The sequence below is a fragment of the Lepisosteus platostomus genome, chromosome 18 (assembly GCF_059453375.1).
Source record: "Lepisosteus platostomus isolate fLepPlt1 chromosome 18, fLepPlt1.hap1, whole genome shotgun sequence".
Lineage (NCBI taxonomy): Eukaryota > Metazoa > Chordata > Actinopteri > Semionotiformes > Lepisosteidae > Lepisosteus > Lepisosteus platostomus.
This window is the reverse complement of record NC_142628.1, coordinates 10,574,951-10,591,204: the sequence shown is the minus strand read 5'-3', so window position 1 is coordinate 10,591,204 and position 16,254 is coordinate 10,574,951. Positions and strand designations below refer to the sequence as shown.

The window sequence follows — 16,254 nt, the reverse complement described above, 5'->3', positions numbered from 1 at the left end:
ACTAGTACACCCTAGAGGTGGTGTGACTTGTTTGTCTTGGTTACAAGTTCCTCCTACCACCACAAATCCTATTACGAAAGCAGCAATTACCCTATGGAACTCAGCATTTTAAAACTGCAAATAAGCATTCTTTCTCCTTCACTTGTCGCTTGTGAGTGCCAATGGTTAATGGGCTACAGGTCAGGTATCGCTGATGGGATAACATCAGATGGGATAACAGTAGTCATTGTACTTCCATCTCAAGAAAAACCTAACTTCTCAGTTTTAATGAAAAGCAAGATACAAAAGGTCAAACAATGTTATTTCAGCTATGCAACAAAGCAGAGATCTTTTCTGGCAGACTACATATTCTGTCTTCTTCTATAAATATATGCAATTTGCCCTAAAGGCACCGGACGTTTAGGTGTCCCTGTCACTGAATTAGTCAAGTCAGTAATCTGTACTCTGAGAGACAGAGATCTTTGGCACAATGGGCAGCATTCATTTGTGCTGTGGCATCACATCTCATGAGCACAAGACAATATCAAGGCTTCTGAGGTGAAGGTCAGAATAGAATCCAAAAGAAAAAAGATCGCCTAGCGAAGCTGAATAGTACAGAACAATGAATTCTACTCATCAGCCTTTGAGTGATTCGTATAGCTTGTGTTTTCCTCAGATAACAGAAAACACCTGCTGAATAAATGCCAGCGCTGAGTCTTTCAGAATAAAGTAGTGTTCAGTCTTGAGCTAAATGGAAGAAAACACTTAAGAAAAACTTTGTTGTTAATTAACTCTGCAATATTAGCGACTTTTGACATATTTTACATGTGCCTTTTCTCCACTTGTCAAAACTAGTATCTGCCAGAATAATGACTTATCAACAAGTGAGAAGAACTCTGTATAGGTATGGTGTACACAAATTTGAAACAATCTGCATCAGTAATTAATATTGAGAAATTAATCCTAACAGAGAGGACACTTCTCTGATATCCAATTCAAAACCCATCACCTTTTTAGAAAATTGCCGAAAACTGAAATAGATCTGTTTCTCCTTAAGCGAACAGTTTAAGGGATAATGTGCAACCTACACTTTCAGGGAAAAAGAAAATTGATCAGAACTTAATTCATACGCTTCCATTTCTAATTTGGAAAATTTGCTTTACAGGCCAGCTACCTTGTATGAGTCACACAATGAGTCACAACACACAAAAGGAGCTTATACTCATACTATATCAATTCTCCCTAAAGTAAGAAGTGGACAACGTGAACGCACAGTATTTTCAGTAATATATCAATACACGCCCGATAAATTAACTTCTTTTCCATTTGACGTTTATCAATAACAAACAAGGTTCAGTGTTTTTAAATGGTTTCAGGGGATAAAGAAGGGAATTGGCACTGAAAACACTACTGAGGTATTTAAAAATATTATCTTCTGCCTGCAAGACTGCACATGACTACACAAAGACTACAGACTCCAGCTAGAACATGTAGCAAACAACACCTTCATTTCAAAACGATATAAACTATTACTTCAAGAAAATCAGCCGTGAAACTTGATCTGTTTAACACCAAACTGCAAACCAGATTTCAAGGCCTGTCAGTTATCATTATTTTTTTTTTTACCGGTATACTACTTTTCCAGTTTTGTCTTTTCTTGTGGATCTTCCCATAGCTGAACTCATTTCACATCCCAGACTGTTTTGTCATTAATGAGCAGGGAATTCCACTACTCAATGTACGCTTTCCTAAATTGTCGGTCTCGTATTGCCAAGGACTACTTTACAGCAAATGATCTTACCTTCTTCAAAACCATCCCGGAAGGATCCTGACCGGCTCATGGTTCTGGTTTTCTCATCCAGAGACATTGAGCTGTTCCGGAAGCGTGAATCGCTGTACGGGTCATAAGAACCGTCCTGATTGGACAGGCTGTTGGTGCGGAGCATGGAGGAGTTTGCAAGGTTGATCTGAGCAGCAGTGGTGGGACTAGCTGTGAAAACACACGCATCTGGGTTAGAGCACCTGGTACTTCAGAAGACCAACTTAAACGCAACATATACGTGTGATCTAAAATAATGAAATCGCAAAATTAATGAAGAATCCACTTGCAGGAAAGCACAGCAGATGACCTGAACATTCATTTGTAAAGACGTGTGATCCTATAAAATCACTGTACAATATGAAAACAAAAAACGTAAGGCAAAGCAATGTACATGAAGCAATCAAAAAGCAGTGATTGCCCATTTGGAAACCAAATATGGACCTAAAGTTCCGAAACTCAAGTTTAATTGTCAAAAGAATCTGACATATTTTGATGGCAGACACCCTGTTCCGTCACACAATAATGCTTTTAAAATCACACAAGAGAGAAAAACTTTGAGTGCATGTTGGGAGAGGGGGTGGGGACTGAAACAAGACAAGCCTGCCCTGTTCCTGAAGCAGACATCTGGGAATCCCCCAGAGATTCTTAACTGAATCAGTTACCTAACAGCAACCAGACAAGCGAGATGGGTCCCATTTCACTGGTGGGTTTTCTCATGAGCTCATGTGCTAGTCCTGAGAGAGCCATGAGGTGAGATGAGTTTTAATTTGTGACCAAGAAATTGGGGAGCACACCAAAGACGACACATACAAAGTGCTTCCCCCATGGGGTGCTCTGAATCCAAGCAGTTTTGCAGGACATTTTGTAGTGTTGAGCACTACTCTGCTCACCCTCTGTTATTGCCATGAATGGGAGATTAGAAGTGACCGCTGCATATGCATTAGAACTGCATAAGACACTTCCACACAATCTCTTTCCCTGCCTCGCAGGTATTTCCCAAAAGTCCTACGCAGCAGTGCCTCCAGGCTGGGGCCAGGTTAGATTCCACCGGCACAGGGGTGAGCCTTACCCAGCTGGGAGAAGTTGAACCTGGTCCCCGACGGGGAGGTGAGGCTGGAGCCAGGGGAGAAGGGGGAGTTGCTGGTGCTGTCCTGCAGGCCCCCAGCGGAGTGGGAGCGCAGCCACTCCCTGGCCTCCTCTTGACTGCGCAGCTGGGCCGAAGGAGCATACCTGGCAAGACACACACACAGTCAAACTGCAACCCTCCCACTAGGAAAGCTGGGAAACTGTGGCCAGAGGAACGCCAGGTTTTGGGGTACTCGTATCAGGCTCAGACAATTTCTATTATTTTTTTCCTTGGTTAAGGCAGCACAGAACAGATTGGGACAAAGGTGTCTATAGTATACAGTGAAGTGCAGTGCACGCCTACTACTCCACTCCTTCATGTTCCACAGGCCATATCAGGAGAATACATACACTAACATCAAGACATAACCACATAATCAAAAATCCTGTAATCCCCGAAAGTATTTGTAAAATATTCAAGTAGTAAAAGATGTCGCTTCTACAGTCTTTTTCATACCTTCAGCCCTTGTTTCTTTACGCTAATGATGTGACTTCTAAGTTCCTTCCCCAACAATTCAAAAGCAAAGCAATTGGGAACACATCCACAAATATCACAATTAAAATCTCGATTTGGAGCAGAAATGTGATTAAAGTTCTACAATGAATTAATAATCCCTAGTATTAAAAAAGTGACAAGATGACACAGTTTCAGATGACTGGATGCAGAAGTTTTGTTCAACCGGAGTTACAAGTTGTTGAGTAAATGTGCACAAATTGCTCAGCAGTGGTGTTAACCAAGTGATCAGTAAAACGTGCTGTGATACAGAGCAAAAAAGCAGTGAGCAGCTATGCTGTGAGGAAGCAGACAAACAAAGTGAAACATAAGCTCGCAAAACATCTCTGCTGATATAATCAGGATAAACAAGGAAAATATAACAGAACTGCACAACAACCACGAATGCCATATTATCACTTTAAAATGAAATAAATGAAAATAGGAAAATTAAGCAGATTAACATCTGAAATCTACTCTGTAGGAAATCAAATTATGAAACCTCATTTATGCTGAAGTATCTGAAATGTGATTTTATATAAATGCTTCCATACATTTGACAGTATGTAATTTTCTATTCATGGATCATCATGATGAACACTTGTCAACATTTTGCTGTGGAAAAGCTATGTTTACAAACATGTTGTACACCATTACAAAATACTGGCATTTTCATTGACTACAACTGGGATCTGTCCTCTTGTCTCTTGGCCTCGATGTTTATCCTAGCTAGTTGAATTTCAACACCATTTTAAACCTTCTCCTTCAAAACTGAAAGCCGAGGGAGGCTGCTCCAAGAGCAGATCCAGAAAGCACAGTAAAGGAAACTGTGTAAATGATAAAAATATGTATGAAAACTTGCTGGAAGTTCTTACAATGCATTTCAATGTTCAATGTGCCATTAAACATCTTTTTAAAAAAAGCTTTTTTTTACATCAAAAGGCTGCAAAATAAAAAAGAGGCAACCTACAGAAACATGGTGCTGTGCCAGACATGCATTGCGCATGTGACAATGAAATTACAAACACAGGTGACACGTCATGCATGTGCCCACTTTGAGGTGTTACACAAATTCAAACCCAAAAAGAATAATATGCAAAACAGAATTGCTCACACAGTGTGCAAAGCAGAAACTGCCACCAATAGCCACAAAAACAGAAACAAGAGCACAGCATTGGCGCTACAGTACAGCAGGAAGCACCAATACCTGAGTCCCTTCTTAGGCAAGGTGTTTCTATCAAGGTGTGGGTCACTGCAGGAGATTTAGAGAGAAACTTCAGAGAGGGACAGAGAGAGATGGAAGGACAAAGGAGGAGGGTAACAAAGGGTGGGGCAACAAAATTAAGCCCTCAGAAATGTCTGTTCTTTCTTAACTGCCATAAATACACAGCAATGTCAACACTGAAGGAACGGACTGCATACAAAACAGGCTAAATGGATTTCACTATTTTTTTTTAGATTATGAAGAAATAAGTGGATAGTTATGGCTATATATTTAAACAATTAACTGGAATTACATGTTTGCCAAAAATTGGTTTAACATTATTTGGAAAAACACCAAACAATATCTCAGAGTTGCTTATTCCACTGTATTATAGTATTATCACTTAACTCAACCGTGATATCACCTGCCTTGGTGATGAACTCTCAACTTTGAAGCTACACAAGAATTGTTGTTGCTTGTCAGATCGCTCAAAACCAAGCCATATGCCTTATTTTTGTACTCTATGTGGAAAGCTCCATTTCTATTAAAGACGATGACAGCACTGCAATGCGAGTTCACAGTGTTGCTGGAAAGAACCATCTGGTGCTATCAAGGGAAATTTCAAACACAAATGAAAGGCTGATGACATGATGACACTCGGCCAAGACAGAACCTAGCATGCCGTGAGAAACTGAAGAAAACTGGTGTGCTAGTGTACCCAAACTAATCTGGTTTACAGGAAAACAATAAGATTAATTTAACTATTGTTCTTTTTTGGGGGGAGTGGAATTTGCTGAGCCAGGTGTTACCTGTGATCGCTATCATACTGTACAAACATGGGGGAGAGTATTGTACCAACAAAAGGTACTAGTCCTGTTAGGTTCACTTTGCAGGCACCTTTAGCACATTCATATATCACTAAAGCACATAGAACAATGTAACCTGCTTGCACAATGTCTGCAGGTGAGGACAGACATTTCCTACGTTTTGGAACAACAATACCAGTGAAGCTAAGAAAAGATACCTCACACTTAAAGCACTTTAAAAAAATAGTAGTCAAACTTTAGTTTTTTCTTTAAGAGCCTCTGTGTGATTGCTCTTTACGAATTACGCATTATTTCTAATCTCAAAAAATAAAATCCTCCTTTTTAGTTTAATTGTGCCCTTCAAATTCTAAAATGATCTTAAACTGCTGTCTAACCATTTACAGAATGCGAGCAAGCTACATTGTGAAAGTTTAAGATGGTATAATGATTTAATGTTAGATTTAGCAGTGCAGTTATTTTTGTTACAAAAGCCATTACTGTTAAGGCTAATATACTCTAAATTACGGGCCATACCAGATTTTAGTAATATTTGTAACCACAAGGTGGTGCCGCACAAAATTGTGAGTTTACACTGCAGGGTGCAGCAACACCTCAGAGTGGCCGAGGAAAGGAGTGCAGCAGAAGGTCAAATCGTGCACAATAATGAGTTTAGTCACAGTTTTGCGAAGCTCAGCATAATTCACTGATCAAGACAGACACGTTTACCTGTCCTGTTTCCGAGGTAAAGTATTTCTGCTGAATTTTGGACTAGCAGATGGGGAAGATAGAGGACTGAGGAAGGGGTAAACAGAACAGAAAGAGAATTAGTCAGCAGTGGGGAAAAGGAGAAAAATATTCAACAAGTTGGAAAATTTACCATCACCAAATCTTGGTGGCATTTCGATAATTTTTCAGGTTTCAGAAAAACTGCTTGTGCTTTTAGGAAATGCAGAGAGACTATCTTGACTGCGCTTAAAAATTACTTACAAGAAAATTTAAACTGTCAAGTGAAGCGAGTTACAATGCCGCTGTCTGAATGTCCCATTATCTCATCAGATCAGATCTGAAAGTTTATCTCTGCTGCTTAGTCAGAAACATTTGTACAGTATCAATCCTTCATAAAGATAGTGAATAAGTCTACACTTAACACTTGATATCCCCTGACATCTATTCCTTTTAACACCCCCTAAACGTAACCTCAAAAGAATGGAAGAAAAAGATCATTTTTGTGCCTCATTTAATCATTCTAAATGCATATTCTGAGAGCAGCACCATCCTTCTCTTACCTCTCAGACATGGCTGTCTTGATGCTATTGGTCCTGACGAACGCTGACAGGGAGTCGTCTTTGCCTGACGGGACCAGTCCACTGTTGGAGTTGTGGTGACTGGCACCCGCACTACCCAGGGAGATGTCGATCGACTCGCAGCTGGTGTGCAGGCTGCTCACGGACTGGTATCCCAGGCCTTCCTTGCTGACTGTGGAGGAGCTACTGAGGTTGGTGCCCCATGTGAGGCTGTTGGAAGGGGCCGAGTGGGCAGAACCAGGGCTAGACGCCAAGGAGGAGTGAGCCAGGTCGGTGGTCTTGTTGTACAGTGGGCTGCTGCCCCCACTGCTCAGCACAGTACTGCCTGAGGGAGAGTCAAGGTTGCCCTGCTGGCTCATGGTGGCGTGGGGGTTGGAGATAACAGTCGAGTTCTTCATGTTTTCCACTGTTGTGACTGGGGCCTGTTTACCTGGCTTGCCTCCAAAGAGTCTGCATTAAAACAATGGGGAAAAAAAAACCAATCAGGGTGCCAGCCTGATCTCTGTTTTGGCTTTTCGGAAAGAGAAATTACTATACTGGCTTTTCTTTTCTTTATAGCCCATAGCATTCACTGCATGGTAAGGCAAAAACCGAGGGAAATAACTGGCAGAAATGTAGCCGTTATCATGTTTTCAGTGTAATGATGTTCACAGTTATACAGTGTCCCTGTGGATTTAAATTTTAAAGAACAAAATCCTTGCAAACACTAAACAGCAAACTACATTTTTCTCTACAAATTCATAACACACACTGTCATGAAAGGGGGATATACTGTATTTTCATGTGCACCACTCTCGTTTCTCCCACTCCCACTGTTCATGTGGTTTAAAATGTTCATTAGTTTGTAGTGTCAAACAAGCTCTCAGAGATAAGTAATAAGAAGAGATTAAACAGCATTGGTTATTTAGTATTATTACCTACTTGAGTAAAGAAAGTCTAAAGTATCATATTTGACCTTGCTGGATCAATTCTGTGCATTTTGAACTGCTCAGTTACCACAAATAGAAAAAATAATCTTTTATCTCAAATTTAAACAATGCGATGACTACATACGTTTGCTATTTTAAAGATCAATTGCTAGTAGAGAAAAATATTTTGGCATGTAAAAATAAAAAACGTAAGTGATGCCATACAAGCGCAACAGTAAAGTTTGAAAGAAACCATTGTATTTTTTTAGCAAAATTAATGTAAGATGTTATTCCTTCTTCACATACAGTACATCGCAACAATGAAACACTAGTAAGGTAAGAGCTAATCTCTTCTGAGAGTTTTCTGCTTTGTGTGAGGGGTGCCCACAAAATCACATTATGGCTGTACAAAGAATTTAACTGGCAGAAACACCTAAACCTTGTTTTATGAGCTGACAAGCTCCAGGCAGTCCTTCCCCACAGAGTAAAAGTATCTGCCCTGAGATCAGACATTCAGACCTGCCTGCAGCCTCATCTACATAAACAGTGCTTCTGTTCGGTGCTTGCTGAAAGCTTAATGTGATTGAAGGTTACAGCACTCTGTGTTCGTTTAAGAAAGGTGAAACTAGATGTTAAGGTGAGTGAATTATTACTTCCTTGCTTGATCTAACCCCCTGTAATTATCTCACAACTGCACTCTGTGCAGCAGCTGATTCTTACCTACGCAACGTTGGGGACGACACATCTGCGTACTTGGATCCCTGCTGGCGACTGCCTTGTGAGCTGCTGGTTCCGGACTGGGAGGTCGGGCTGGCTTTGACGGAGCTGCAGGAGGCCACGCTCTCCGCGTCGGACGACACGCCCTTCTCCCGGTCCGTCTGGTTGGCTCCCGCGGGCAGGGAGATTCCCGCAGACACTTTGGAAGGCTCTCGGATTTTGGGGACGGGCAGCCCCCCCGCCGACTTGCTGCTGAGGTTGGAGTCGATGCTGCTGGTGCTGGAGCGGTTTCCACCCCCGTTCCGGCCCCCGCCGCTGGACTTGCTGGGCCGGGGAAGGCTGCGGTACTGCAGGTTCGTCCGCGTGCTGATGGGAAGGTAAGCGTCGTCCTGGTTTTGGGAACCATCCACGCTGGTTTTCCGACCACCAGATCTCCCGATGAGCCCGGAGGATTTGGGGATCTTTCCCAGCGTGGCCGAGCCGCTGGTGATGGTCGCGCCGCTGGCGGTTATTATGGTCATCCCCCCAGACTGTTTCTTGAAGCCGAAAGTGTTGGTGGGGGTCCTGCAAGTGCTGGAAGGAGGCTTCTTGGCTTCGTCACCACTGCTGCGCCCCGCGTCAGAGGGGGATCGCTGGATGGTCGCCGATTTGGGGGACAGCCTGCCTTTCTCAGACACCTTAGCGTCGTCCGTTTTACCTAGTAAAAAGAATCCACCGTAGGGTACAGTGTCATATTTTAGAAAGAATGTAAACAGATGGTACCCGGTTTAAAAGAGGGGGATTTCCACTTACCTGTTCCATGTGTTTTCAGTGTGCTGGAGCTTGCTGGGGCTGTTTTGGTCCTGGGCGCTGTGATGCCAACCTGGGCAGTCATGCCTCTTCGCCAGGAGCCGGTCTGGGAGATGATGGTGGTTTTCCTGCCCGAGTTGCTTTTATCCGACTCGTCGGACACATCCGAAGGGTTTCGTCTCCACTTGGATCCCGAGTCCATCTTGACTCCGCTGTCAGAGCCTCCATCAGACTTCTTTACTTCATCTCCGGACCACATGGAGTTCCTTTCCACAGCACAGTGCTTCTCTGCGTCTGTCTGAGGCTGAGGAACCGGCAGGGAGAATGCTGAATATACCTTTCTTCACATGGAGTTAACCTTCACAATGCAGGTGCTCATGGTACTTCATATCAAGCTCCACATTTTGGTCCCTTGTACCACATAACAGCTAGTCTAGACTAGGATAGTGCTTCCTAGTCCTGGTCTTGGGAACCCACACACCTGCTAGCTTTTGTTTCACTTGAGAACTTATTTAAATAATTGAATCCTTATTAGACCCAATTATAGGTTTAAATTAAATTAACTGTTTTCAGTTTTCTTAACATGTAGGACGTTGCCTTTTAAGAAGTGTATTTCTTAAATAACATTAAATTGCCAACCTGTGTATAGAAAACAAAATATTGTAAAGGTTCTAACCAAACAATGTGTTGACGCCATTAAGGAATCATTTAAATAATGGTCAGCTGCAAAGAAAACAAGCAGGTGTCTGGGTCTCCAGGGCCAGGATCAGGAGGACAAGGAGAAGAAATATTCACGGGCTGTTGTGGGTAGGCAGGCAATCACTGGTCTGCAAAACCTTCACTGCCATCAAAATACAATACACAAAAACAAAAGCCTTTAAATGCTATAGAAAAGCTAAAGACAACTGGATTGTACACCGGAGAATACATTTTATATATCTGCTTAATATTTTATTTGTTTAATTCAAAACAAAGTGATAACTGAAAGTACTTTACCGCTAGGACCAGGTCACCACACTGCACAGAGTTCATTAAAACTGCTAGACAGAAAACTGAGAAAACATGTCGAGAATATCTGCTCATCTGGTGAATGGAGGTTTCTAGACCCTTAGAAAAGACTCGGGCCATCATTAAAACTCCACTCCCTGGTCATGATTAATCCACTTAAAGAAGGTCACAAAGATCTTGCTGACCTTTGTGCTGTTCTCTTGAACACAACAAAGATGTCCCGAAAGTTGCAGGAGATGTCATGCAAATTTGCTTAGGTAAATGTTGGATGCAAATGCCTCCTGTTGTAGCGTGACTCTCCCAGTTGCACTGACACCTTACTGGAAACTGCCCATGTTAACTATCCTGAAGCGCTCACATGGTTTTTAAATATGCATTAGCCATGAAGACTCCACAGTGCTTGTTTTTCTATTTTTTTGCCTCCACCTTACTTTAATCTGAGGTACTTAATCCTTGCCAGTGAAGCCTAAATAATTCCCCTGTCCTGTCACTTTATAGTGTTTTTGGCAGCTGGAGTAATGGTCAGTGCAGTAGATCATGTTAGAGAGTCACAAATACACTATGGACAACCTGCATTCGACATCCACCAGAAATTAACTCCGACGGAAGATTTATGAAAAACATTTTAAATCTACCTGCACCACCTTGCTTTTTACACCAGTGTCTTTTAAAACTGCAACAGAAATTAAAATAGGCGATACAGACAACACCTTTTTTTTATCCTGAGGTATGTCCTTGAACCATAATACAAACACTGGTTCCTCCTGTTCTTAAGAAGGTTATGCTAGAGAGCTTGTAGAGTACTTGCTTTCTGAAAAACTTGAGCAAACAGTAGCCTGCAATTTTCATTTTTTTCTTAAATACAATAAAAGATTAAAACTGGAAGGGAAAAGAGTAACTATGAAAGGCACATTCATGCCTATGAATTTGGTTATTAAACAAAAAAATGCTAAAAATATCATGTGCTTTTACAATCATTGAAAGTAAACAGTAGTAATGCAAAGGCACCTAAAATGACCTGAAACATCAACCTTTGCTTTGTCCATCAAGAAAATGTCTATATCTACAAACAAGTCTAATCATCTCTAGTTAACATCAGCCTTATCAGCAACAGTTTGCTGTTAAACTGCTCCTGCAAATACCCTTGACTGATGAATGTCTTTCTTTTAACCAGTAAAGCACACCAAAACATTCTTATCTGCATTAGATATTTGTGGAATTAAAATGTCTATAAAAGGTAAAATTGTTTCACAGGAGAAAACAATTTAGTGAAAAACTTCTTGGCTTCAGCGGAATGTCTCAGTGCCCAGTTTAATTCATTCGTATTCCTTTTAAGCCTTTTCTGGCAATGGAGTAAATTAGATATAAACAACTGCAGTCGGTCAGATCCCTATTGGTTTGAACAAATAAAATCAACTGTAATGTTTTGTTTTCCATTTTACACCCAGATTGTGTTACCGAACACCTCACATTTGCACAGAACCATGAAATCTGAAGGCACATCTGCATGTCCTCCCTCACAGGAGACCGACAGCTCCTTTTCAAGCTTTTCAAGCTTCAAAATGGGGAGAAAAGAGGTTGCAGAATGGTTAAAGTTGTGTGCGACACTGCCATTGGTGCGCACAGTTAGGACACTATGTGATGAGGTCTCCCTGAATCCTTCAATCTTAACTCAGCATCTACTACCAGGCTATATTACGTGACGTGAACTTAATTTTAACACCGTGCCACAGCTACATTTGGTCTCCATGTGGCAAACTTGCATCTTGCCAAGATCTCATGAAAGAAAGTGCAATGTCGTGCATTAAAACACCACCCTGGTTAGGATATCATAAAAACTTAATCCCTGACATCCTACTTTGATATTTTGTTCAAAGGCATTACTCAAAATCAAAAGCAAACTCCATCAAAGAATAGCACTTATTATTAACCTAATAAAAACTGTTAGCAGCATTTGGTCCAGCAGGTGGCACTGTTGCCAGGAATAAACAGCCTTGGCCTTTCAACATACAGAATACAAATGCATGACATCAGAAATAAAGATCATCCTTATCTTAGATGTATATAATTAAGAGGAATAAAATAAAACGGAAACAACTTCTTCAAATTATCTGGCTATTTCGTAACGCTTATCGTCACAGAGAAAAACACTGATGTCGGTGAGTTTCGGTGACTTCAAATACAAAAACACATCATAGTTTAAGTATTAAATAAATGCGATAGGAAGGATGACTAACTTAGCTGAGATCAAACCTTCCCTATCTCTGGGGGTGCCAGGATTTCTAATGACTGCCAGAAAAAACATAACAAGGACGAGAGAGGAAGCTCTGTATTAAAATTTGCAGGGCACCCTGCCCTGCTTTGTAAGAAGTCATTGTGCAGATTTGAGAGAAGCCTCACCTGTCCGTCTATGGTCTTTCGGGAAGCAGCGGGTGTGTTGGCATACGAGCTGATAGACGAGCTTGTGTTGATATCATCTGTGCTGAGGTTGTCTATGGTGTCGCTGATTCCACTGCTGACTGAGCTGCTGTCATCCCAGCTGGAAGAAAGATTGCGAGAAAAATGGGGCAGAGGTGAAAGTCTGACTTAAGCTGCGCTTTTTGATGCTCTGTGATTGCTCTTTTCTTATCTCTGCTCATTAAAACAATACACTGTATCACTGTTGTTTATTCTGGAAGCCTACATAGGTCTATCAGGGTGTATTCATTTCATAATATAAGTTTATTATGAATTACATTCCCTACATGCCAGTACTCCTATGCATGTCTGTCGTTTTCAAGTGGTTTTTAATTAATGAACCTTTTCCTTCAGGGTGTAGTCTGATTGCCTAGTGCACGATTTCTTAAACCACTGAACACATCACAGACGACCAGTCTGTGCATCTGAAGCTGTAATTTAGTGAAGGTGATACCACATACAGTATCTGACAAAAGAAAAATGCTGCCTTCAGCATTCTGGGAGTAAGCTTATTCCATGCCAAAACGTTCAGTTATGAACCAAAAGAATTTTAATTACCTTCAGCATCTTCATTTGAATCAACCACACAACAATCAATTTGCAAATGAGCTTCAAATGTAAACGAAACAAAGGCTAACAGATGCAAAGCAATAAAGAAACATTAAAACCCTGTTATGTTTAACAGCTGTGAGAAAAGAAAGTAAACAACTCAACCATGGTCAAAATGCAACAACAATGGGAGGCCCCCCCGCCATCTACTTTTAAAAGTGCAATAGCCCCAAAACAAAATCAAAGCATTATTAAGCCTAAAAAAAATGCAGCCACTGAGATTACAGAAGGCTCTGTAAATCTCGCCATCTTTCACTTAGTTAGCACGGTGAAGATTTCAAGGACACGCGGGAGGGTGTAATGATTACCAGGTTATCCACACACGTCCAAATGCTGTCATACCTCCCAGTTATCAATGCCTAACAGGAGGAGCAGCACTGTCAAGACAATCTGCTAATGAAACCCCAAGGTGTCTCCCTTCATTCTTTCCATCCGCGCAGCAACCTTGATCCCCCGCACATGCATTGCCAGCACGGAGAAAAAGAGTTTAGAATAAAACTGCTGCTTCCTCTGCCAAGCAGAGGACCTGCTCAGCTCGAGATGCGGGTGAGGGCTGGGCGTGGCCTGGTCGAGGCTGGGACGGGAGATGTAAAATTTGTCCTGCAGGGGGTGCCAGTGGAGAAGTAGCGGGCACTCCACCCTCTGGACCACAATTTTCACACCAGTGTGCTCGAATGGTGAGTCAGGACACTGCCTTAAATAAGGTCTTGACTACTTGTGGGTATTAAGGATCCCACAGTCCCATTTATAAGAGCAAGGATGTTGATCCTAGAGTCTGGGCTACCAAAATTTCCACTATAATTCAACTGGTGATTTAATTTCTCACTTCTCTGCTGTGTAGTGGGGCAACTGGCACAGAACACACTAGCGGGTTCTTCCCTTCAGCAATGGATGAAGTAGGTCCGCATCTTTTTGTAAAATGCTCTGGGATCTATGGGATCAAAATCCTTACAAATGCAAGGAATGATTATTAATAATGAATATAAACCCAATGCAATCATCAGGACATTCCTTTATAAGTAAAAGGAAAGATAAGAGCTCTAGTGCATTAAGAGAAAAACAACTTTTGACATCTATGATGATTCCATGTCTCCTTTTACATAGGTGCATAAGATAATATGTTCTGCTACATACTTAATTGATTCATTTTAGAACTTTCTTAACAATGTGAGGTAATATCGAATCAGGTTTATAAAATTAATAAAGCATTAGTTATATTATTTTTAAAATAAGACCAATGCACAAAATACGTGAACAAAGGAACTTGGGTTTTCTGAAATCACTTTTATTTCAACTAATATCTGCTAGGTTTCATATCAGGAATGATCACTAATGATACTTCCTGGTATGAAACCCTCAAGAGATTTTCTTTCTAGCTAAATTAAATTGGAATATGGGCCTAAACCTTCTTCTTTTACACTGCTATAATCGATTCACGATTTGCAAGGGTGAAAGTCAAGGCAAATTTGTTAAAGAGCTAATGAAGGGCTTGTTTGTGTCCTTCCACTGGGATAAGAGCCCTTAAGGTTCTATGGTTTTGCAAAAGCAGGGGGAAGACGTTGGCAACCTTCCCCACTGGATTATTTTGTACATATTCAAAAACCGCTCCCTTGGCGCTGAGATTATATGATGCATCAAACGCCTGATCAGGTGACAGTGAGAGCCAAGCTCCCCCAGGACCACGTGCTACTCTAATAACAAAGGGGCTCAGCTGTTATGCCAAATGAGGCCAAGAGGAACAAGGGGAGAGAAACAGGGAGCCGAAACAGTGCCTTGACAAAGATGTATGTCTTGTCTGCCAATTTCAGTCATCTTGCTGAGAAAAAAAGGGCACCACCGAACAATTTCATTGTCTCCCTTTGTGCAAAGCTGCCTTGTTTCCAGCCCAAGCTTTAGTTCTGTCACAACAACACGCCACAAATCTGTTTTAACAATTCAACTTTTCATTGCAATGAATTTAACCAAGGTGGTGGTGAGGGTTAAGGGTACGTCAGGACAGCTTTCGATCTAGATGAAAAGCCTAGTTATTTTCTGTGGTTTTGCATGGACTTCAGACAGACCACCCCGCCTCTCCTACCAGATCCTATTTAGTCACTCTAATGCTTGACTTGTGCGATCTCCCTGATTTTCCAGCCTTTCAGAACTTTTAATTCTGTATTAAAAATGCAACAATATAAAACAGACACTGCCTGCTGTTAATGTATACTGCCGCTCAAACTCAAAGACCTTCAGGTTCCCTTAAAAACAAAACCTAATGATTGCTTTTCAACTGACAGAGAGAGGAGAAACACATTTTGAAACTGTAGACACACTGCCTAAACAGATCAAAATCTTCACAGTGCACTATTCACAAATGAACACAATCCTTTACCTTCCAGGTCTTTTTTTAAAGCCATCCTGCTTTAAAAAACTGGTATGAATTAATGCTTTCAGACTCCGTAGTTTGGGCCTCATATCTAGTTTCATTGTTTGAAATTGGCTTTGAAAAGCTGCACAGACCATCCCCTACATGAGTGATTACTGAAAAACATGCTGTGTGTGAATTATTAATAATAGCAGCAGCAGCGACTCTGCACCTGGGATTTGTGCCTGGGTGTCTTTACAGCCCAGGGCTTGTCTCAGTCTACGACCTGAGGAAATCTTATATCCGCCAGCACAGCACAAACGGTTTAGTGAGATATTTGTGAAGATATGCATTGGGAGGGAGAAATAAAAGCTTTACACAAGCATGACATCACACTTCACCTACTTGTGTTACAGTTTGGACAGCCGACAGACTATATATAAATACAGCAACAAAACACAGCAGACAGACGACTATATTAAGCAGTGACATCTTGACTAGCGGAACTATTTTTTTCTTTTTTTCATCATTGTTCAGTCCAGTTGTTTCCGATTCCAGAGCTGCGGGGCCGGGCAGAGAAAGCAGTGGGGGTCACAATTCGGTCCCAAACTAAGGATTAGCTGTAGCCCCCAGAGCTGTAAAAGGATTAATTGACTGTCTCTGGGCCAGGAAATTGGTTCACTTTGTTA

General features: G+C 41.5%; 1 protein-coding gene across 10 annotated transcripts in view; it reads right to left on the bottom strand.

The window, feature by feature from the left end:
- Nucleotides 1-16,254, bottom strand: part of LOC148645645 (neuron navigator 2-like) — a 222,482-nt gene that overhangs the window by 25,658 nt on the left and 180,570 nt on the right. For 8 of the 10 annotated variants that reach the window (XM_088611776.1, XM_088611782.1, XM_088611780.1 and 5 more), the window contains 8 exons: nt 12,556-12,694; nt 9,151-9,451; nt 8,362-9,055; nt 6,716-7,183; nt 6,156-6,221; nt 4,627-4,671; nt 2,871-3,031; nt 1,781-1,969 (listed from right to left, as the gene is read on the bottom strand). In XM_088611776.1, the coding sequence (XP_088467902.1) occupies nt 1,781-1,969; nt 2,871-3,031; nt 4,627-4,671; nt 6,156-6,221; nt 6,716-7,183; nt 8,362-9,055; nt 9,151-9,451; nt 12,556-12,694 (2,063 nt within the window). The remainder of the gene's footprint in view (nt 1-1,780; nt 1,970-2,870; nt 3,032-4,626; nt 4,672-6,155; nt 6,222-6,715; nt 7,184-8,361; nt 9,056-9,150; nt 9,452-12,555; nt 12,695-16,254) is intronic. The other 2 variants (XM_088611773.1, XM_088611775.1) reach the window with 2 other exon arrangements.